The sequence below is a fragment of the Suillus bovinus genome, assembly GCF_016758785.1.
Source record: "Suillus bovinus strain UH-Sbo-P2 chromosome Unknown EDB93scaffold_112, whole genome shotgun sequence".
Classification (NCBI taxonomy): Eukaryota; Fungi; Basidiomycota; class Agaricomycetes; order Boletales; family Suillaceae; genus Suillus; species Suillus bovinus.
Genome location: NW_024542168.1, coordinates 43,119 through 65,423, shown reverse-complemented (window position 1 = coordinate 65,423; position 22,305 = coordinate 43,119). Strand labels below are relative to the sequence as shown.

The window sequence follows — 22,305 nt, the reverse complement described above, 5'->3', positions numbered from 1 at the left end:
ATCCATGCATGAAATTATAAGCAAGGGAATCAAACTTGCTGCAGGTGACCTTACTCTGGCCTGTGCCTCTCTTCACAGGTGAGGCCTGTCCTGCTGGACGATCAGCCTTGCCAAATTCAACGGACGAACAAAAGAGATGTACTACCAGATAGAAAGGCAACAAGTTTTCATCCCACTTCCCTTTGGCCTTCATCGCGTAGCGGGTTTCGTGAAAAAGCCCCGGTCGGTGGCAGCAGCCTCATAGACTTCGTCTGGTACACTTGTTAAGAGCCGGTCGGACTGGTCTGGTTCATAGTTCGGCGTATTGTCTAGGTTATGGTCCAGGATCTTTGACTCGGACGTATCTGTTGATTTTCTGATTCAGGCTGCATCGACGGCATCATGGGGAAATCAGCGATGACGGGCATCATTTGAGAATTGACCGAATTTTGAGCAAGGAGAGTTCCATTAGAATTCGAAGATCCTGTGTGAGACTCATGGCAGCGCGCTGAAGAACAGTACCTGGACAGGCCAACAGATATTTTTAAGTGTGCACGAAAACATTGGTATAATATTACAAATGGGTAAAACAAACAGGGCTATCATGTTCTACTTGTGCCGTACATATTGCAATCTCTATTTCCTCTCCGCGCCGCCTCATCTATCATCTTGTGCGACCGCTTGCTCTAACTCCGAATCTGGTCCCTTATCTGCCGCCAATATCTCGTCCTCCAGCCGTTGGGACAACTTGGACCACGGCTTAGATTGAAATTGACTTACATCTATTCCCGCAAGTTGCTTTTCTAATAGGTGGCGAAGTCCCAGGCCGTGACGCGCGAGGCGAGGTAGAATAGACACAAATTGTAGTGCCTGAAGAGGGTCTGTGATCTCGTAGTGTCGGACATTACGTTCCATGATGTAAATTTGCTGCATCACTCGTGAGCTCCTTCAGAAATGGTGAAGATAGGCAGCACATACATTGTTGGTTTTCCATGCCATCGTGATGGCGCCAAGTGAGCCATTGACGACTAGTCCGAAGACAGGTTGGTCAGTAATGCCGAGCTCAGAAAGGAAGGTGACCGCCGAAACCAGATACGTTTTGGTCTGGTTCATGGCTGTCGAAATCGCGGACTCGTCTCTCTTCTTATATTCGGCCAGTAATACTGGCAGTAGTAGGTCCTGTCGACTAGCTCCATCGAAGGACGCATCGTTGGAAAGTATTGCTGCTTTTCTCTGAGTTGCTTGATTGCGGTCGGGATGATGAAGGAATGGGTTATGCAACAGAGATCGATCGATCGTTTTGGATTCCGATACGTGAGAGGAGGAGGGAACCTGAAGTGATCTGTTGGATGGGGTCTTTCGGCTGTGGGTCTTTTCGATCTGGTGAGAAGTTTCCCTCGTAGTAGTGTCGAGCTTGTCTGGCTTTGGGCCCTGGACTAGCATAAAAGATTTGAGAAGCGTTTCCTGCTCTTCGATACTAGGTATGCAGTTGAGCATTGCAGTAGCAACATCAGAACATGGAATGACGAGGATAGCATCACATATTCCAGTGACTGGATCCTTAGAGGAGTGATCTGCAATAACTTTAGCGAAATCCTTCTCCAGGTGGCGATGCCTAATATCATCAACAAATGTGATTGCTTGATCTCTCCCTGCTGCGGCCTGCCTCAATCTGCCAGAGGTCTCCGCGGTGAGAGGAATACACCGAAATTGCTCATAACAGAGGGCATGGTATTCATCAGCGACCTCGACAGCTCGTGTTTCAAACGAAGCGTCATCGGCAACGAGATTACGAGTCAAGTTCAACTGTCGCTCTAACCTAGATGAACCCTTAGAACAAATATGGCCAGACATAGGGACTACGCACAACACATCTCGTTGCTTGGGAACGGGTTGAAAGAAATTGAGGAGTAACGAATCCCACTCGTGACGCCGATCAGCTTCGTCGGCCCCGTGCAACTGTGCGACATCATCACAGCTGCGGGCACCTTTGACAGCGTGTAACAGCATGGAGATCCGGCGTGCAATAAACTCGACATCTTTCAAAGACGGAGCATCGATCGTGCTGGGCTGACGGTCGGGACCACCATTCGTGTCGATAAGTTCTGATCTAATGTCTGACACGCAGCTATCGAACGCTGCATCCGAGAGCTGCGCACGACGTGATGAGAATCAGCGACAAAAGCAACCCTGCAGACTCACTATGGTTTTAATATCGTTCGACCAGGTGAACGCCGTCATCTGATCATATATGTTCACCATCGCGTTGATTCCGGTCTCGCTTGCCAGTTCCTTAGAGCGGATTGGAATACGACCGACTGTGAACGCATGGCGTTCAAACAGCCAATTGGACATCGATAGGCCGTCTACAAGGCCGTTATCAGCCAAAGCGGCTAATCTGGAGACGAACAACAGTTATTGAACAACGCTCAGCCAAGAAGCAGGCGCCATACCGTGAGTTTGAACATGCGCTGGGTGCACGCGATGAGGTCGAACCCATCACCTCAGACAGCGGTTGTGGCGATGGACTAGTCCTCTTCAAAGAGTTCCTCGAGGATGATGGTCGTGACCCTCTTCCTCTGCAAGGAGAATAAGATCACGAATAGAGTAACTAAAGCGAACTCGCCGTCCTTTCACATTCTTCGCGCGTGTTTCTTGGTGTGACCTAAATCATCGAGTTAGTTGCGTGTCGATGAATGCGACGTAGGCCGAATCATTGACCTGATATTTGCGCCATCAACTGGTTCATTCTCAACGATGGCAGGGAGCAATGGAGAACTCATGGTATCATATGATACAAGCGCAGTGTCCAAGAGCGGGGATGGAGTACGAGGAGTAGGTGAGGATGATGCCTCGCTGAACGATCATAAAGATGGGGACTTGTATTAAAGATAAAAACCTGTACCTAGAACTCGTCTGCACGTGTACCTGGTGGGTCCAGGATATCACTCGTTCGTCCAATCGTGCCCCAAACTGAGTTTCAAAGTCAGGTAAATCGGATCTCCAGCCCAACGGAGTCAGAGAATCGACTGCTTCTATCGACGTGGCGCCCTTGATATTGTGAAAATGAGTCCGCAACCCCAAAACGAATTGCGCAAGACTTGTAGCAGAACGGGTATCAGTGAAATCAAACACCCCCATCGAGGGATCTGAGCGGACATCTGCTGCCAAAGCGAGGTGAACTGTAGGCTTCAGAAAGGGTCAAAATGGAAAAATGTGCATTGATTTGAAACTTGCCATGCGGCCATCCTCAGACTGATCGGAGTCGAGCCACCCGAAGATGGTCGTGGCGATCGTACCCGTGCTGGAACAGCAGAGACCTACCACAGGCTGACGAATCCCCCACACGCGTCTCTGGTAAAGAGCGCTACAAAGTAGGGGAACGATATTGCTAGAGTCTGCGACCAGTAAGACTGGAATCACGACCGAAAGGCACCTGCCTCGACCCGGAAGCATATGTGCTTGCAATGGCAGGTCGAGTGAATCAACCGAGTCATCGTCATCGCAAGAGTCGCAGTCTGCAGAATAAATCGATTCATCACCGTCTTGCTCGTTTAGTGAACTGGTCATCGATATATCTGAATAAGTTCTCGGTTCGGAAAAGATGGCATGAGCAGCAAGAAGAGTCGCATGTCCGTCAATGAGATTTGAAGGCTGACTAGCCGCGTTCTGAGCCCGTGGCATGATGAACGGTGCATCTTCGCTGTGGTAATATTCGGGTCTTTATTTAATGCGCGACGAACATGTCACTCACAGAATAAGAACATCTGGTGATAGCGTATTTGCTAGTGCATGGAGAAGCTGAGACCAGAAAGGGACAGTGGATCTCTCGCCGCCATAGCGAGGAAGCTCAGCAAGTGCGGTTAACCCTGCAGCTGTTGAGTCAATCAAGATCTGAAAATCCTTTGCAGTCCATGGTCCCGGTGCAGGTGGTTCATGTTGAGGGAGTGGCTCTGAGAACGTTGAGGACGGACAGGCCGGATGCCAATCACTTGGCCTGTCTCGACAGTAGAATGGCGGTGACAGCAAGGAAGCGATACCGCGCACTTGTTCAGGCCAGCCTGTAGGCTGGGTCACGTAGTGTACAACTTCGCCGAAAGACATTACAAGCTAGGGGGTGTAGAGCTAGTAGCGAAGATTACTTAATAAGGTCAGTATGTATGCAATGATCAGAAGAACAATATTATATTGATCGACTGCTGCAAGGCCCATGATGCGGTCACGTGTACTTTGTACGCGTTTTGTTCAGTGGGCGCTCAAGTTGCTTTGTGCACCTTGCTTTGTGCATCTTCTACCGAACACGATGATGTTTGTGGCAGCGACGAACATACACCTAGAAGATTTTTTTTACCGTGGTTGCTGCTTCAGCAAGTATTGCGTCCAGGTTTGTCACCGGCTGTCTCAGTATCACCGCTAACAATCACACTTGCACCAGGTGGACCATTCGCATTGGTATAGCCGTCGCGACGTATCAAAATCGTAAAACAACTCACAACAACCCCCAGCGTCAATGTCCTAAAATCTATTTCTACACTTCACAGCGCGCAAGGGTACATATAATAATATAGCTTTCGACGGGTTTCGCGCCACTCATCATCGATGACATTGCAATATTCGCCGCATCTAAAATTTTCTCCCATTTGTAATAGCGGCGGCAATTCTCCTGTATTGCGTTACGATCTCAAAGCTAAAGTTTCGGAATATCGGCCGTTTATCGCGCACGTATTCCTAATTCGATACTGTACCACATCGGTCGAATAGGTGAGTTTTCGATCAACTCTATCTCTGCTTGCCCAAAGGGATTGTATCTGAAACAGGAGTAGTATGACGACATTCTCAGAGGAGTCATACGGCCGCTCATACAACAAAGAAGTCAGACCCGGGCTAACATTGGTATTCCGGGTCCAGGTCGTGGGTGAGTTTACTCCCTCTGGAGAACGGCGGACTCCAAGTTTCAAGGGTGGTGGCGCAGCCAAGCCACCGGGAGGAATACCTTATCTAGGCATAGACAACTTGTAGGCGCTAACGATTCAATTCAATTCAATTCATAGCATCTTCTTCGGATCTGACCCAGAGCCCATTTCGTACCCGAGGAACCTACCGGGCACCTCTTACTTGGAATGATCTGAGGCGAAACAGCGCCAAGTGCTCACCAATATCATCATTTTCATTGATTTGGCGCTTACTCGATATATATATTTTCAGACAAATCCGCCGATGCCGTAAGCGGGAAGCTTTGAATGTCCGCCCCAAGTCGGCAGTTCCCGACTCTATGAGGGGTACACAAATCTATCATACAGCTACTTCCGCGATGATGATCAAACTTCGAACGCACGCGAAGGGCGCATTGTAACCTCGGATCAACCTTGTTGGTCAAATTATCCAGTTCGGTAGCACGATGCTTGTACGCAAGTGCGCACCAACGGAGCTTTCAAAGATCTTATCCAGACTAGTCTATCATACGGAGCCCGACCCACTTTGTTGCCTTATGGCGATACGTATCAGCAGTCAAGATATCACAAAGAGCGAAGCAACGAATGAAAATACATCGAGCTAAACCAAGACGCGACCAGCGTTCGATGAAGAAAGGTCCTTAAATATCACAAGCAAACCAAATAGTACATGACCCAGTATCCTATTAATACACAGATGGCGGCATGTATAGCAGCTTGATCGCGATAGCTTTGAGGGGAGAAATGTCAAAAGAAGACATACAATGTGTGTGAAGAACGACTGGTGAAGGCACCTGCTCCGTAAAGTGCCACCAGTCGTTGAGGCGAGCGGGGTGTCTTCCTGTTTTAGATGGTATGCTGCCAACAAAGGGGTTTCGCTGGTACTAATCGTGCCTGCGGCCTAATCACTTTAGCGTCCAATTGGGGTGACAATCTTCAAAGCATTATTTCGCGGATCTGGTGACAAGGGGGCCCATCAGCGTTCCTGCAAAAAAAATTTCGCAATCGAAGAGGCAGTAACTCACGTTTTTGCTTATGACAGCACTGATATCGTTGAATATTTTCGAACAATGTAAAAGAAGCCCGCACAATCGCACGGTTACGTGATGGGCCAGTAGAGATTGCAATGGTAAGATTGTAGAGGAACATTAAGGTTGAAATTTGAGTATGCAAGAGTTTGTCCCGGCGAATAGCAGTTATGTTTTGGAGCACGACAGCGAGATGCGAACGTTGACGATGTGACATGGATAAATCATAAAGATGAAGAGCAAAAAAAGAAACATTAAATTAGTGCCGCGATTTGGAGATTGGATCGAAGAACGATGCTATGAAAGGAAAGGGAAGAATGGTGGGAAGTGAGCGTACGGTTGGACGACATCACTGGCGGGTGGGGGAAGGATCAATAGAAGGAGGAACTTACTCTGGAAAGCAAAGAATGAGTAACTCGATGGCTAAAAATATCCGCATAGCAACTGACCTTCAACAGCGGCCATCACTACTCTCAACATTTCCGTATCAGTTGCAGTCGTTACACTTTCTAGCATTTAGGCTGCTTCTTCAGCAAATAACAGAAAAGGCGCACTGGATGTAAATTTCGCGTTCTTTGGAACGTCCAGCTTTATGAGCGAGTCGTGTAAAACGTCGTCGGAAGTAATCTCGACCAGCTTTTGCATCCTTTGCTTCACCCTCAAAATCCTGAGGCACATTGAGTAAAAGGAGCCAGTCAAAGGAAAGTAACTCACCGGAAAAAAGTTTTTGATGTCAGAATTGAGGATCTTCTTCTGGAAAAGGTCATCCTTGTTCAGGAAGAGAATCTGACGGAGCAGCATGCGTGAAAGGCTTTCGAAATCACAAGGACAATCTGACGTACTATCGATGTCTGCTTGAACCATTGTGAATGGCATATTGAGTCCCATATTGTCATGGCGTCTTGCATTTGGTTCTTGAATAAGAAATCAAAGGTTCGTCTTCAGACAGATCGCGAGGTGCAAGGTGACTCACCGCATCCCGATCCTCGACAAGGCATTGATCGTACCCGCTTAGACTGACAAGAAATAGAATACTGGTGACGTCTTGGAAACAGTGAATCCACTTCCTCCGCTCGCTCTTCTGACCGCCGACGTCGACCATAAGCATCTCATGGTCTTTAAGATGGAAAGTCGTCTCTGTTATTCCAATAGTGCGAGCTCGACACTGGACGATATCTTGTTCGGTAGGTTGATATGATGGGTCGAATAATCTGTCCAGAGAGGAGAAAAAGTAGGAGAGACTGTGATTGGAGTTGTAAGGTCTCGAAGGAAGCAAGGCACAAGACACGAGGCTCACTTTTCGGGAAGGGCGGCCTCGTTCCCTCTTCCGTATGCCTCTTGGACCCCACGGTCAGCCCAAAGATCTCTCAAGGGCTCGTAGTATGACATAGGAAAAGACTCCTGTTCACGGATATCCCGAGCATTCTGGATGAGTTCTATGTGTGGAAGGTTCTCCTCTGCGACTTTGAGCTCCATATCCTCCATGGCCTCGAACACGTAATTTAGACCTGTCGTTAGGTTGTTGAACACTAGTTGACGATAGGTCTCAATTTCTCCTGGTGAGAAGGGTACCCGATGAATGAGTCGCATTTGCTACGAAAGAAGGGTCGTGAACTGACAGCAAGTGGACTTTGAGAAGTGACTTACCTTTAGAACTGTGGATTTTCCGGAGTCGCCAGACCCTAGGAGAAGAACCTACGTGACATACATGATGATGAATAACATACGGCAACGGGCGTCAAACATACTTTGACCTGGGAAGCCATTTTAGCCTTGGCCTATATAATGGATGGGGTCAATAAGATGTTATTAGGGAGAGATGGAAAACGAGAGACTCACTTCCTTGAGATATTTCTCCGCTTCTCTATGCCTCCGTTTATCATCATCTGAGACATCCACCATGCCCCCTGTCGACATGCATGCACCCATGATTTCGTAGTCTAGAGCAGAAACGAATGGAGGGCTCTAGAGCTATGAATACAACAGCGAAGTCCTACGATTTGAAGAACAGACTGAATGACAAATGAGGCAGCTGTGTGAGTGTGGAGGTGAAACCGAGGATCCCAGAGGAGTAAACCTGTAACAAGTATCAACACGTTGGCAGTGCTAGTGGTTGGCGTGTGTTCGGGCGGTTCCAGCGCAGAGGGACAGGACGGGGCCTGCTATGAAAAAAAAATAGAAGTACAGATGTCGAACGTGTAGTCTAGCCAGCTGAGACTGAGTGGCCTTGAAAGTTGTGGTGGTGAGCGCGGACCGGGGGAAAGCGCGGCTGATAGGTGCCGTTCTTCTGATATATGTGAACCGCGGACATTCCCTAAAATTTTTCTTATGATGCAGACCTCAGATGAACTCGTCTATGTGTTACTGATAAGATTCCTTTGTGCTGTACGTTGCGAACGCCAATGTCTCATATAATATAGTACGTATACGTGCAGGGACGCCATGGTGGCAACAAATTCAGCCAACTGCCCACTCCTTAGGAACGCTCGCTGTGCATGGCAATCAACCGCTCAACGATATAAACCCGATCATTCTGCCCTTACCCGACTGAGAATAGACTTGAAAGACGAAAAAAGGTTCCATGAGGGAACTAGGTATGAAGCGGGGTGACTTTGTCTATGGCTAATCTTGTAACAAAGCATCCGGGATTGCCGCGGTGTGAGGGCCGCTTCCAGACATGCCAGTACATGTCCCCTTCGCCCTGCTTGTCATACATCACCGATATCTTCGGGACTAGAAGGTGACACCTTCCCAGACTGCCTCAATTATTTCTCCAACAGCACCGGTAGGCACTGACTAATCCGAGTTGCCCGCGAACTGCGCAATCAAAGACTGATTGATTCTTCATCGAAAGAAAGTACTATATGTCATCCTGCCAGGGATATCTCTGGTGGCGTATCTTTGAATGTGAGGATTGCATCTTCCCTAAGCTAACCTTCATTTGTCATATCTAGATAGGGGTGTGGTACCGTGCACGTTGGCTACACCTTTGTGGTCCAGTCGGAAGGCTACCTTAGTGCCGTGAAGTCCAATGTGAACGCCATCCACTGTCTTTTGTCCTTCCACATGGGGATGCTCATTCGACAGGCGACTGGCCCATGTGGATGCTTGGATCGTACGTATGTCTCATTTTAGTCGAAACAATGTCTGCGACACATTGTCATCAGCTGACGGAACGTAAGAATAATGTCATGCATAGAGTATTTCCGCAGTAGGGCTCTGCAGCAAGTCGATGGTCGTAGAATCCACTAGAATATGTCATGGAAAGTTGTAATTTATTCTCTATAACATAGAAAACGAGTAAGGCTCGTAAGTAACGGGAGGTTTGATATATCTGCTAAGTCTTGAAATAGGAAGATACCATGACACGCTACACCGCCCAATACACGCTAACCCTGGCCTCATGAACTTTACCTTCAGAGTTGGGAAGCCGAGCATAAGCGAACAGGGACATGCAATCTCCCACTCGCAAGCTGCGCACCATTTTCCCCACTTGTGCTGTTTTGGCGTCTTGCCTATCAAAGGTGTGATCAATAAACTGCCAAAAACAGTCTCCGTCGGCATCCTTGTCAAAGTCATCCGTGGAGTGCCAAAACATCGTGTGGTCTGATCCAGAAGTCTTCGCCGCGAGATTTTTTGTCTCTTTCGTGCAAGGAGGAAATAACGGTCTCTCGGTGTCTCGCGGAAAACATGACTCTGCGTCGCACTCATCGAAAAGAAAACGCGCCGGCCATTCGATGGTATCAGAGATGGGCGTCTCCAATCTCTCAATACTGACGTCGCACCATACATATGATGCAACGTACGTATGAGGAAACCGCTTTCGCAATCTTTGATCGTGAGTCCAAATCTGAAACTCTATCTTTCTGCACGGATGCGACGATAGCGTCGGCGCGGACGCGTCGTCCTGTCCACCAATTCGCAACTTCTTCTTCCAAGCTGCCCCACCATCCTCGAAGTCCTTTTCGCCGATCCTGAAGTCTCCCTCAGTCCCTTGAACGCCGAGAGGGAGAGTTCTTATATATATCCCATCTTCAGAACGCTTGCCTTTTCTGTAAAGTGGAATGGGAATGGTGGTGGGCCGTTCGATGTAGATCGTGCTGTGCGCCCAGTAAGATGCCTCGTCGATAATCCTGTCAATGAACTCCACAGGGAGTTTGTATTGCAACAGCCGTTTTACTTGTAAGACGTCCGCAACAGACGGTTGATACTCCGTCGGTTCTGCGTATCGACTACAACCTGATAAAATCATGAATCATGATACATACCTGATAACGATCTCAGTGAGAACTCGACGCACCTGCCTGTGAACAATCATGTGCCTCGACAGGTTCCATATGGATTTGAGAGTTACGTGTGGAGAATGATCAGATTCAAGGCTGTATGTAAAACGATGGCGAACTTGAAATTAACGCTGAGCGCTGATTGATGGTAGATGGCGGAAAGCGTCACGTTCTACACAGCCACTCCTGAGTTTTCGAAACATCCACCTTACCGGCCACTACTACAGCGATAACACCGTTACGATGGTCAAAAATCCTCGGAAACGTCAAAAGACAGGAAAAACACGACATGAACTAGTCCCTCTCGGTACTAATCTGCGCAATGACACCAGTAAAGACGACGAGGAGAGGCGCCTCGAAAACTTGTTATTCGGCGTCCCATATGCTCCTGAGAAAGCTGGAAAGGAAATAACGATCGTATCTGATGAAGAAGCAGAGGATGAACCACATGAAGTAGGACGAGAGTTTGAAAATTTGCTCGACTCGGATGTATGTGCTGAACTACTCGAATTCGCCCTTCATTATTCACGTCGCCTATAGCTTTTTTTTGTTGACGATAATGCTGGACTATCTGAGCACAGCCAAGCTCCTCAAGACCATGTACGGTCTGATGCGGAAGATGAGGAGGAACCCATAATACCGGGTGATGAAGACGAAGAAATCTCCATTACTCGCCAAGAAATCCCTCAACAGCCCAAAAAAACAAAAGCTCCCGCATGGACAGACCCAGACGATGTAAACGTTCAAGTCTCACTCGCATCAAATAACCGTCTCCGCAAACTGCGCGACGCGCCTTCCGATGATACAGTAGGAGGACGCGAATACGAGCGCAGATTACGCAGGCAGTTCGAGCACATAAACCCAACTCCAGACTGGGCATCCATCGCGCGCAAGAAAAGGGAACGAGGAAAGAGACGACGGTCGTCGGTTTCTGGATCTGAGAGCGGGGAGGATGGTGTCCCGGAGCTGCTGGCATCAACGACTGGAATTTTGGGGACTGCAAAGTCAAGACCTATACCCCCCAGCACGCTTTCCATCGAGCGATTGCGAGATGCTAATCAAGCTGCGCCAGCGGATGGCGAAATAAAAACTGTTGCATTTCATCCTTCTCCTCACGTTCCCGTCCTTTTGACTGCAAGTGCAGACCGTCGCCTCAGACTCTTCCATGTGAGTATTCCCTTTCATTTTTTTTGTACTTGGAACTTGAACTTGGTCGATAGATCGACGGTCTCACGAATCCTCATGCTCAAACTCTTCACGTCCCATCACTTCCTATCACCAATGCCGTTTTCCACCCCAGCGGCACGTCCATATTGATGACTGGTCCACGACCTTTCTATTACACGTACGACCTTCAGTCTGGGGCCTCCCACCGCTCCCCTAGAGGTCTATGGGGCACCACATTCTGTTCAGGTCGCGGGGACCAAGGCGCGACCATAGAGATCTCTTCCTTCAACCCGACAGGGGATATCCTCGCTGTTGCAGGACGGCGAGGCCAAGTCCATCTCGTCGACTGGCGATCAGGTGCAGCGCAAGTCGTGGGTGAACTCAAGGCAAACGCGAATGTGAAATCTCTGTGGTGGTCCAAGGCCGGAGCAGGCGAGCTTATGGGCTTGACAGAAGATTCGCAGGTTTATGTTTGGAATATCGGGCAGCGCAGATGCGTGAAACGATGGCAGGATGAAGGCGGGTTCGGCAGTCGATTGTTTGGTGGAGATAGCCAAGGAAAATATTTGACCATTGGGTACGTACTCGTTTCGTGAGGCGGGTGGTTCACACTGACAATATGGTCTTTCAGTTCAAACACAGGTTTGGTCAATGTCTACAATGCAGAGAGTACGATCGATCTTGAGGGAGGCAAACCAAAGACTTTAAAGACGATTGGGAACCTGACAACAAGTATCTCAACGTTGCGATTCAACCATGACTCTCAGTTACTTGCTATTGCAAGCAACGATAAAAAAGACCAGATGCGGATGGTGCGTCAATGTTGCATCTTTCCCAAGCTTTCACTCATTCAACTTGATACGTTCCTGCATATAGGTCCACTGCCCGTCTTTGACAGCATTTGGGAACTGGCCCACGTCAAGTACCCCTCTCGGGCATGTAACCTCTGTCGATTTCTCCCGTGAGAGCGAGTACCTAGCCATTGGCAACACTCGCGGTCGTGTACTACTCTATCAACTACGTCATTTCTCACAGCAATAAGAAAATGTGCAAAGTCCATTGGTCCTTGCTACAGATACAAGAACAAATAATAATACACATATGTGGTGATCCAGTCGCGGCGCTAAAACTGTCTGATGATCGTGCGATCGTTTCATCTAGTCGGGTAGCGTGCTAAGAGGTCGCTATAGGTTGTCGATATCTGTTGCTGGATGTGGTGAAGTCTAATTTTATATCGTATTTCGCCTACCTTTTCTGCGCGTTGCCTACCATCGGGAACGAAGCGACAGATAATGGTGGAGCATTCGAACCAACGCTTTGCTTCATCGACCATGGATGCACTGGGTAGATGAGTCCTGTGTCAGCATACACCCCATGAGATATTCACTGACTGAAGACACTCGAGGCCAGTGTTGTATGCCGTGCTCAGGAGCCACTGACGCTCGTCCAGAGGATAGAGCTTGCGTATAAATAAGTGAGCCAAGATACACTGCGAGACTGTGATTTTACCAGATCACCGCCGTCCCTAGCGTCGCCATGCTCCTCCAGGACAGCGATGGCTTGATCCACGTAGCCAATTGCTTTGGATCGATCGGGTCCTGTCGCTCTTGTCAGTAGTATAATGCACATCGCTCGAAGCCAACGAGAGAATTTTTCCAGAGAAAAGTGCCCGCGGGCCAAACACGCGTGAAGTGTGGCCTACAATGCAGAATTAAGTCATGGAATCAACAACTTCCGCGCGGACCCACCTCTAGCGCTGTGAAAAGGACTAGGTTTGGCTAGCATGAGCTTGATCGTAAAGTTGAAGATAATATCTACCGTGTATGGGGCAGTTTTTATCTTCCCACTAGGAGTAACGTTGAACAAGTCATGCGCAGAAAGGGCTATTTTGTCTCACTAGAGCATCCGCGAATGCCTCATACGTCTCCAGCGAATCACGATCGGAGCGAGATGCCTCCTGTATGCAGAATAAGTTTCTGTCTGATTTATTGATGGGAATCGTAACCGTTCCTCAATTGTAGCAAGAACCGTAGTCCAATCTGACAGGTGAGATGCCGCTTCGACGATGAAAACTCGTAAGATCTGCAAGGATGACTCGAGTCGAGGAACATCCTCCTGCGAGATCTTTCCCTCTCGTAAAACCTTGTGTATGCGCTGTAATGATTGATTGACGTTGTTGAACAGATCGCGGTATTTTTCAGACTGAAACAAATCAGTAGAAGGTTTCGAAAGAAGATCTTGACATACATCGATCGATTCTGTTTGCGACCGCAAACGTCTGAAAGACATTACTGTGCAGAAAGTTATGGCCACTGTAGTCTTCCAGGTAGAACGAGGGTGCGTACCACGGCCCGAGGCAGATGCGAATGATGCATTCACAATGTAAACATAGATAGTCTGGTCTACATCGACAGTTGCATGTAGAGTGTAGAGCTCGAGAAGCTACATGAGAGGATTAAACTCAGGGAAATGGTTGTTCGAAAATCACTGACTCGTCTCGCCGCGTCAAAGATGTCAGATATTTGATCCTCTCTGTCTTCCCAATCTGAACAAGCTTGGATAGCACAGTTATATGCAGTCCTCCAGAGCCAGGATATATCTCTGGTAAGTATGGCAGGCTGTTCACAAGATTCTGCAACAGTCACCGCTGCCACTGCGTTAGGATACGTATGAATGGTCCACAAGTTTCGACCAACCAATCTTCAGGTGGTGGAGTAATGCTGCTACTAAGCGCTCCCTGACACAATTTTCAGCTCAGTATCTCGATGCTTGACACCACAAAAACTCACAAATCGGCAGCAGGTTCTCCAAGGAGTTTAACGATAAGCCTAATAATACATCTTACTAACGTCATGGCTTCAATGATGTTCTCCACGCTCTCTCGGAGATTTAGCGTTTCCAGAAGAGCCTTTAGCACGTTCAGAAGAAGTTTTTTCATGTCCAAGTCATGTGCCAGCCGGCAGGCCAATAAAATCATCTTGCGATCGAAGTTCACGGCGTGCACCATGTTGCGTATCGAATTGATCGCTGATAAGTAACCGACCGATTAGAGGCGACCAGCATTTCTTCAAAATGAACATACCTTCGTCTTCCAGTCCTGAATTTAGCACAGATGAAATAAGATCACGCTATAAGGCAATGCAATAGCAGACCTTGATAAACCGCAATAAGAAACATTACATATTGCGTCGTGGCTTCTGTGTCAGGACAACGGCGGATAGTGGACCCCGCGTGTGCGTAGTCCTTTTGCTTTAGATACGCTAGTGCAGCCTTCCGAAAACACTTAGAGCTGCTGACGGGACCCAGACATGTAAATATGGAATGTGTGCCACAGCTGAACCAATCCGCGGCCTCTTTCCATCGTCCCGCATGGTAATGGCGATCACCGTATTGCCATATAAGCTGTGGAAATTCCAGTATAATTGAATGAATAGATGAACACCCACACACCGTAATGCAAGCTGTGGCCGGAGCTTTAAGAAGTTCGAATTCCACGTCACTCAATTCTACGCAGAAAGGAAAATAATTCGCACAGGTCATACATTAGAACAAGGCCTACCTTTGAAAGATGCATGCAGATCTTGTATCGCCCTGTCGTGTTGGTCATCTCTGGAACAATGGAATATGAGAGATATGAGAAGCCTTTCCACGGCATCTGTGCTCCAAGAGCACTGCATGGCCCGATGAAGGCAGTACTGAATTGTACCCGTGACTAATTGGCTACGCCCACACTGAATCAAAAGAACACTGCATCCTATCGGACGACTTACTGATGCTGAGAAAGCGTCCGAAGTTCCTGTAGGACACTTTTGAAACGTGATATGAGGAAACGGAACGGATTACAGCATTCCCATAAACTCACTCGGTAAGATTACTTTCTGAATATGTCAGGTTGTCAATGATGGCTTGTAAAGCTAATGAAAGAACGTGAGTAATCCAACTCGCCACTATATGTGGAAGATTCCGGTCCAGGAAAGTTCACCTTGAAGAAGAACAGTATCTCCAACTTTTCGCCGCTTTATGACAGCCAACTTCATCCATCGGAGTTGCTGATATTCGGAGCTTACCTACAAGAACGTGTGTAAATGCCGCTTGGGCATGTCACTGGCAGTACTGTGCTTACGTTGTCTACAGAAGGATCGATAGTTGCAATAACTTCTTCTAGCGCGGTTTCCGCTCTGATCAAATTCTCTGGATCCTGGGATGATGACAAGAAGTAGCCACGGGCTAATAGGGGGCCGATCTGAGCCCTGTAGTACCGTAGAATGAAGTCAAGTTCACTTACCCAGACTCCTGAGAACCGATCTCTGACTAGGGTTGAATGAGGAGTAATTAGTAAACTCGAAAGTACTAACCTTAAGCTCAGCAAGCTTGGCGTTGGTCACGCAATCGAGAGGCTCGATGACAGCAAATGCCTTCTGCATCCATCGAATAGCCTCGTTAGCCTTACTTTCTTCTGTCAATTTGCTATCCTGATAGCAACTTCTCAAAAGCGATTTGCCAATGTCAAGAAGCTTAGTCGCCAGCGTCTCTCGCTGAAAATGTTTACCATGAGAAGCATGTCGACCGAATGGGACTTACGTCATGATTGGACAGGAGCAGGAGCCGTCCGTCATTCTCTATGAGGACAATCAGAGCCGCCCATATCAAAAAGGACTCAGGGACAACCTGTGACTTTGTCAGCCATAAAGGCCGCTAACCCTTCATTTCCTTCCCTCCAAGCCTATTTCACGAGGTCCTAAATATATCAACGCCATCATATCACGAGGATTAGAGTCCTCACTGCTTCCATTCTGGTTGAGAGGTAGACAGTTGTAACACATGCCCTGGCTTGCTGATTTGTGCCACTCGGGTCGTCGATATTTCTCAGCGCTTCTTCATACTTTGGGAGAAAATTAATGTCGAACCACCACCAGCAAGAAACAGGGAAAAAAATAACACCTTCGCAGCACAACCAAGCACGCCCGATGCGGCGTCATTGTGACCGAGTTCTGGACCCGTGGACACAATGTTATTTGGAGATATACGAAATATAGGCCATAAAACACACCGGACAGGGTTGCGCCAGTCTTACTCGCAATTTGAAGAATATGTAATAATGCTGATAGAACAAAATGAGCGACAATCACGCGAGAATTCTGATCTTCTTCCCAACCTTCAGTGTCAGGCTTAGGTTCTAGCCCTGCTTCCATGAGGCGAAATCCAGCTAGCCGCACTGGCAAGCCTGGATTAAAGTGAAACCAATCATAGAAAACAAAGAAGCATACAAGCGGCGACGACAACGCGGCTGTCAGCCGTAGAGCCTTGACGGATCGCACCGGATGCATTCCACAGGCTGACACCTAAAGCGAGACAACTTGGGGTTTCATGTTTGTTCGCACTGATGCCGAAGATGATACGAACCTTCCTGATCTAGGAAATCTGATAACTGGCTTTTTTTGCTCGATTTCTGGCGCTGGTCTGTGAATGTCTGTGCAAGCGATGCGATCTTATGTAAATCTCTTGTTATGGTTTCATCCCTGGTAGTTCCGTCCTTCAGCTTTGGTTTGGTCTTGATCAAGAGTTCTTGGGTCACAACGGGAAGTATTAACTGTATGAATACGTCTGATGGGGGCCGTAAATTGATACCTTTTATCTCGTCATAGAGTTCTTGTGGGCTCCGACCCCGACTCTTCTTCCCTCCAGGGGACATATCGCTATTCTGAATCCTGATAACAAAATGCGAGTAAAGGCGTAGAAGCGGAGGACTCGTCACAACGTAACGCGTAACGTGGTGTGACAAAACGCGAGCTGTAACTCCAAATCCGGTCGTCAGAACTTGACCCTTTTTTTTCAATTTTAATTTTTTGGTTTATTTTTTTTTCTCGGTTTGACCTTTTTTCAAAAATTATTTTAGAACTCGCTTACGGCCGCCTTGTTGCACGATCAAACACAGACAATGGAGTTGAATCATCACAAGCCTGGTGTGGAAGATATCAAAGCAGCCGCATGGAAGGTTTGTATTATTCTGTATGGATCATTGACACTGACATTGATGGCATAATCGTTGGCAGGACGCTCGGAGAGACGGGATATTCGCTGGCTTGACGTCGGGTCTGGCAGGAGGTAAGTTTTTGATATCATAATTCGCGTGCCCCATGTTCCTTGTGATGTGATGTGACGAACCCGTTCGATAACTAAATGCTTGCGTCACAGCGCTGGTAGGCTCCAAATTTATGGGCTTTGGCCGGAATAAAACTATTATCAGTGGTGCTTGTGAGTCAAGAATCACCGCCCATACTAAGTTAATGACTCATATGAAATTCGATTGAAACGAACTTGTCTTTCAATAGTGACGGGTCTGTTATCCGGTTACTTCTTCACCCAGGCATTCCTTGCCTCCAACATGGCTCAATTAAGATCAAAATATGTCTCATCAGACGCTGAAACCGACCCCTGGCCCCGCAAATAATTTGGAAGGCCATCATTATTATCCTGTGAGTTGGCAACTATCCATGGCATTTGTATGAGGCGTCGAAATCTGTCAAATGTAACTCCAAATGGCCTACACGCTATTACTAGACGTGGTAAGGAACAACAAGTCCGACATGAATTGTCGATGTCTTGTGGGACGGAAAAGATCCATGTGGTATAGGTATTCGTCTGATATGATGTCTACACATGCCATTCTGGTTGCTGGTGGTGATGGGCTACTCCGGGATGAACGCTAAATTCTCTCGTATGAAGTTAGGTCGTCTCGTCACACCAGCCAACCTATTTCTGAAGTTGTATGGTTTCATTACGGTGAGAACGAATCAAGAACTTAAGTCTGTTAACAATGAGGACATAGGGGCACAAAGTACTGGGAAATGGACCTTTCGGAAGGACACGGAAATCATCCGTGACATACCACGTAGATCGACTGAGACTTATAGCAGGGGCATCAAAGGACTTGCGAGCGATCTGTAACAGGGCTCCGATGACAGGATGGGGACCGCGGAGTGCGGAACTGAGCATGATACCGTCATTCTCACTGACCTATGCGGGAAAAAGATGGGCTTCTGCGCACATGCGTTTCTAGACTCGGAAGATCATTGGTATCGAAATTTTAGGCTGTTTCGGTCATAGATCTGCCAGGCCGTACCAATAACAGCCCTGTAAATGCACAGTTACCAACTTGCCGTTGTTAGTAGACTTGATAAGTACATCACATCAGGTTCATATAGCTGACAAGTATTCCCACGAGTTCCGACGACTTCGGAAGTTCGATGTATGGTCAGTTTATCATTCTTTCTCGTACAGTAGTAGCTAACTATGATGGTAATGTAATTTCTTGATCTCTGCTAACAGAACGTGGAAATGTAAGTGAAATACAATTGAAAATGCCGAGAATGTATGTCAGTGTCGATGAATGATATTGCGTGCAACGAAATGATATGGCCAAATTGCAAAGTAAGTTGAAGTTCGATGTGAAAGGGGGAACCGATGAGATGCAATAATTGTGTGCAATAAACAGAAATGAGTAGCTGAGGACTATCTGCCATAAGACCAATTATAAGGATATACGGGTGATTCCCGCTGACTAGAAGCTGAGTAAAAATGGACGCCAGGTGGTCCGGCGTTGGCGAAAGGAGCAGACGGAACTGCGTTTTCCCGTAAAGGAGGTAATTGCAAAGAACTTTCGCCATACGAAGGAGGGCGAGCAAGCTTACGAGACCAGACAGCATCATGTAGGTGAGGAAGAGGCACGGCTCGCACGTCGACATGTATTTCGTAAGGGCTGACAGACTCGGACTGAATATTCTGTGGCATGTAAGGAGATGGATTAGATGGCGGAGGCGGTGGTTGAGGCTGGTAGCACCGCAATCGGGCTTTGCGGCGCACCCTTTCTTCTTCCGCTGCATAGTCAGTTGACGACCCAGCAAGCGAGTAATAATAAAGGTTCTACCACGAATGTGAGACAAATTATGTGAATTTTGGAGAAAGCACATACTTGAGGGACGTTCATGGGTCCTTCAGCACAGTAAGCAGCCACTAAGGTTTGCGGGCGCGTATCACCTTGGTGTGATTGATTAGAACGTGCGGACCGTACTGCGTGTGGCGATGATGATGATAACGACATCTTAGCAAAGGACTGCAGTGATTCAACTGGCGATGCCGAATGCGGGGCAGCTGGATAATTGGTATCCGGAATTTGCAAAGTCATGCCGGTGGGACGCTTCAAGGGCGGTAACTCGTGGAACGATGACGAAGTAGGTGAGAATGCATCAGCAGCCGAGCGCTTCAAACCGGGTGCAAGACACGGTGAGACAACAGGATTTGGAGGCGTCACGTGATACGAGGATGAAAATGTACGAGGATGAACGGGTTGCTCGGGTGATGTCGAACGTGCGCGATGAGACGTAGAATGACATCTCCACCTGTAGGAACGAATCGGTGCTGCGGACATTGGTTGAGTATGGCTGTGACGAGGCGTCCGATGCCGGGTGCGAGTATGTCTCCATCTACGGCACTCTCTTTCCTTCGCGTGGACGAGCCCCCTCAATAAGTGCATCCATGAATCGTACGTCTTCTTCGAAATGTAAAGGTTGAAGTCGATGCCCATCAAAAACTCCTTTTCCATTCGGGTGATTTCAGCCAATTCGATACCAGAAACCTCGGACCATGTCTTATTGGTGTAAGTGTTGCTAGAATGATATTTGAGGACATCACGAGGTAAATTACGCGTAATGGACTCACTCGTCAAGAAATTTATTTGCCATCATGAGCGCGGCAACTGCGATGCGAAACTCACTTCCGGGTAAACCAGCGGTGAAGCGGTTACGCTCCTTGAGTCGCCATATGTAATGGAGAGACAGGACGATCACCGACTGGCTGACCTGAGTAGTTTCTAGTAATTTCTGCATGAAAGACACAAAGGTCGGTGTTGCAACGAGGTGAAGAGAGGAGGTAGCGGCAGGAATTTCAGGGGAGTAGGGAGGAGTGAGTGGTTGGGCAGATGTAGAACTGGAAAGTGAGACTGAGAACCATAGGTAGCATATCATTTCGCAAGTTTTCTCTGCGATATAATGTGATGATCTCTTTAAGGAGTCGTCAAACCAATCAATTGGGCGAGGGACATCCTCGGGATTTGCAGGCTTTTGTTGAAAGGGATGCACGTGCTGGTCCATCTCGTCCGCATATGGTTCAGGTGGCAGATTCGCGACGTGTAATTGCTGAATCGGTCGCGACCAAGTGGACGCGTCTTGAGTACGCGGAGGTGTTACTTTTGCTAGATCAAAAACTAATCATGACGATGAAAGGGGAAAAACACGTACTTGGATGCATGTACGATACCTGACGATCAAAGTGAGCAATGGGAGGCAGGGACGTCACCTGGGGAGCACCGATCCTGGGTAGAGAAGCAGACATTGGAGGAGTTAGGAGACCTGTGTGTCCTAGCGGACGCCAAGCTGACCAGGTAGCTAGGAGTTCTGTGGGGAGTGAGGGACGTGATGATGAGCCCATTGTACAAGGAGTTAATGGTAAAGATGGAGGAGTATAAAGGGCCATGAGGAAGAGAGAAGAACTTCAGTTCGGGAGGGCCAGAGAATTGAGTGTCGGGATGTAGAAGATATATAAAAAGGAAATGTCGTATGTATTGGGTGAAGGTGTAAAATTGGCGGACATGGTTGACATATTCCGCTTAGAGACAAAAACAGGGGGGATACCGTGTCTAGCCACCCGGAATGCTAAGGGTTGAAGTGAGTTGATTGAATTGGAAGAACTACAAAATTGTAGCGCCTCCGAGCCCGCTTCGTAGTCTTTAGTAACAGTTCGCGCTCCGTTATAGATCTTGGACGTTTTTTTGTTAAGATTGACTTACCCGTCAAATTTGTCTGATTTTCACAGATTTAACCTTAATTACTTGACTAACATTTTTCATCGGCATCAACGGCATAGGGGATTCCCCAGGGATTCCCCATAGCCTTACCACTAACACACTTCCTATTATAGTAATTTATAGTCACATGACCTCACTCAGTACTCACCTTTCACTGACCGCGGTCAACGACGCCGCGTCTCCTTTGTTCAAAGTCTCAGCCATGATCTCGGTTTGCCCCACGTGATTTGGCCTATCGGAACTTGCCCTGTTCCACTTCTTTTGTAAAAATTACTAAAATTGGCACGAGTAAAATAATTATGACAACACTTTGTCGGAGTAATCAACACTAATTATCTATCTACAAGTCTTTACACTGCAAACCAACAACTTACAAGCCCGCGGTGCTCACCTGTGACGTGAGACTTTCTGCTGAGAAAACTACCAACAACGATCCATAGCAGTGGCATGCGACTTCGGAAAGTGATGATACCTTGAAAGGCGGTAAGTTTCCGGTCCTAACCCTTCTCCCGTGATTGAGTCGGATGCTGTGCCGATCGGGTATGGACACACGAAAAAAAAGCCAACAAATTACCCTTTGCGGGGTTTCTAGATGAAAAAATGGTAACCACACATGAGGTGGTAAACACTCGCGGCAGGTCAAGGGCCATCCGATTGAAATCACCAAGATAGCTACGCCACGCCGTGGCACAAGTCTTCTTGAAAGTGATACAAAGGCTTGACAAAAGCCTTGTTTTCATAAGCGCGTGCCTTGCGGCGCACAGCCACGAGGAAAGATAAGATAATTCGACGTTAGCGGCGGTGGCTCTCAGGAGAATTCGACGACGTTCCACCTACACGGGCTTTTCTCACTATTGACACCAGGAACAAGTCACGGAAGGCTGTTTTACATTTGGGGCGAGCGATTGATGAAAGCCAAGGCAGGTGGCAGGGCTTACTACTAGTGGGCGGCGGTTTCAGCGGCAAGCGAGGGGGTTCATTGAACGTAACTTCGATGATCCGGTTAAGTATTAAGTAGGAGACAGCAAGTCCCC

General features: G+C 47.8%; 7 protein-coding genes across 7 annotated transcripts; 2 read left to right on the top strand and 5 right to left on the bottom strand.

Moving 5' to 3' along the window:
• Positions 1 to 509: 509 nt before the first annotated feature.
• Positions 510 to 4,144, bottom strand: EDB93DRAFT_1234411 (uncharacterized protein). The gene is made up of 10 exons (XM_041451335.1): positions 3,734 to 4,144; positions 3,217 to 3,682; positions 2,885 to 3,168; positions 2,701 to 2,835; positions 2,606 to 2,644; positions 2,433 to 2,558; positions 2,182 to 2,377; positions 1,847 to 2,130; positions 958 to 1,798; positions 510 to 906 (listed from the first exon to the last, which is right to left on the bottom strand). The coding sequence occupies exons 1-10, from the start codon at positions 4,081 to 4,083 to the stop codon at positions 637 to 639; spliced, it is 2,991 nt and encodes a 996-aa protein (XP_041301864.1). The 5' UTR covers positions 4,084 to 4,144; the 3' UTR covers positions 510 to 636.
• Positions 4,145 to 6,382: 2,238 nt separating this feature from the next.
• On the bottom strand, positions 6,383 to 7,888 carry EDB93DRAFT_1095288 (guanine nucleotide binding protein, alpha subunit; the record flags this gene model as incomplete). Its single annotated transcript, XM_041446679.1, has 9 exons — positions 6,383 to 6,464; positions 6,514 to 6,626; positions 6,674 to 6,745; positions 6,802 to 6,873; positions 6,933 to 7,200; positions 7,257 to 7,552; positions 7,607 to 7,654; positions 7,708 to 7,737; positions 7,799 to 7,888. 9 exons carry the CDS (start codon positions 7,886 to 7,888, stop codon positions 6,383 to 6,385), a joined length of 1,071 nt encoding a protein of 356 aa, XP_041301863.1.
• Positions 7,889 to 8,975: 1,087 nt separating this feature from the next.
• Positions 8,976 to 10,419, bottom strand: EDB93DRAFT_110524 (uncharacterized protein). Its single transcript, XM_041447485.1, has one exon. It carries the CDS (start codon positions 10,209 to 10,211, stop codon positions 9,330 to 9,332), a length of 882 nt encoding a protein of 293 aa, XP_041301862.1. The 5' UTR covers positions 10,212 to 10,419; the 3' UTR covers positions 8,976 to 9,329.
• A 1-nt stretch (position 10,420) lies between these two features.
• On the top strand, positions 10,421 to 12,642 carry EDB93DRAFT_110525 (WD40-repeat-containing domain protein). The gene is made up of 5 exons (XM_041447486.1): positions 10,421 to 10,731; positions 10,783 to 11,409; positions 11,463 to 11,986; positions 12,041 to 12,221; positions 12,286 to 12,642. The coding sequence occupies exons 1-5, from the start codon at positions 10,486 to 10,488 to the stop codon at positions 12,448 to 12,450; spliced, it is 1,743 nt and encodes a 580-aa protein (XP_041301861.1). The 5' UTR covers positions 10,421 to 10,485; the 3' UTR covers positions 12,451 to 12,642.
• EDB93DRAFT_1095300 (meiosis protein SPO22/ZIP4 like-domain-containing protein) lies at positions 12,563 to 16,752 on the bottom strand (the record flags this gene model as incomplete). Its single annotated transcript, XM_041446680.1, has 24 exons — positions 12,563 to 12,749; positions 12,801 to 12,868; positions 12,919 to 13,107; positions 13,158 to 13,177; positions 13,228 to 13,255; positions 13,348 to 13,646; positions 13,743 to 13,851; positions 13,902 to 14,109; positions 14,199 to 14,436; positions 14,492 to 14,506; positions 14,562 to 14,811; positions 14,860 to 14,915; positions 14,969 to 15,129; positions 15,180 to 15,215; positions 15,272 to 15,323; positions 15,392 to 15,476; positions 15,533 to 15,636; positions 15,695 to 15,716; positions 15,765 to 15,985; positions 16,075 to 16,132; positions 16,193 to 16,291; positions 16,351 to 16,400; positions 16,460 to 16,624; positions 16,677 to 16,752. Coding segments are annotated over 24 exons (2,796 nt in total), but the record flags the coding sequence as incomplete, so codon positions are not given.
• Positions 16,753 to 17,447: 695 nt separating this feature from the next.
• EDB93DRAFT_1055975 (uncharacterized protein) lies at positions 17,448 to 17,815 on the top strand (the record flags this gene model as incomplete). The annotated part of the gene is made up of 3 exons (XM_041444754.1): positions 17,448 to 17,514; positions 17,605 to 17,664; positions 17,742 to 17,815. Coding segments are annotated over 3 exons (201 nt in total), but the record flags the coding sequence as incomplete, so codon positions are not given.
• An 827-nt stretch (positions 17,816 to 18,642) lies between these two features.
• Positions 18,643 to 21,245, bottom strand: EDB93DRAFT_1234398 (cyclin-domain-containing protein). The gene is made up of 4 exons (XM_041451334.1): positions 20,706 to 21,245; positions 20,128 to 20,653; positions 19,382 to 20,075; positions 18,643 to 19,332 (listed from the first exon to the last, which is right to left on the bottom strand). Exons 1-4 carry the CDS (start codon positions 20,938 to 20,940, stop codon positions 18,922 to 18,924), a joined length of 1,866 nt encoding a protein of 621 aa, XP_041301858.1. The 5' UTR covers positions 20,941 to 21,245; the 3' UTR covers positions 18,643 to 18,921.
• Positions 21,246 to 22,305: the final 1,060 nt, after the last annotated feature.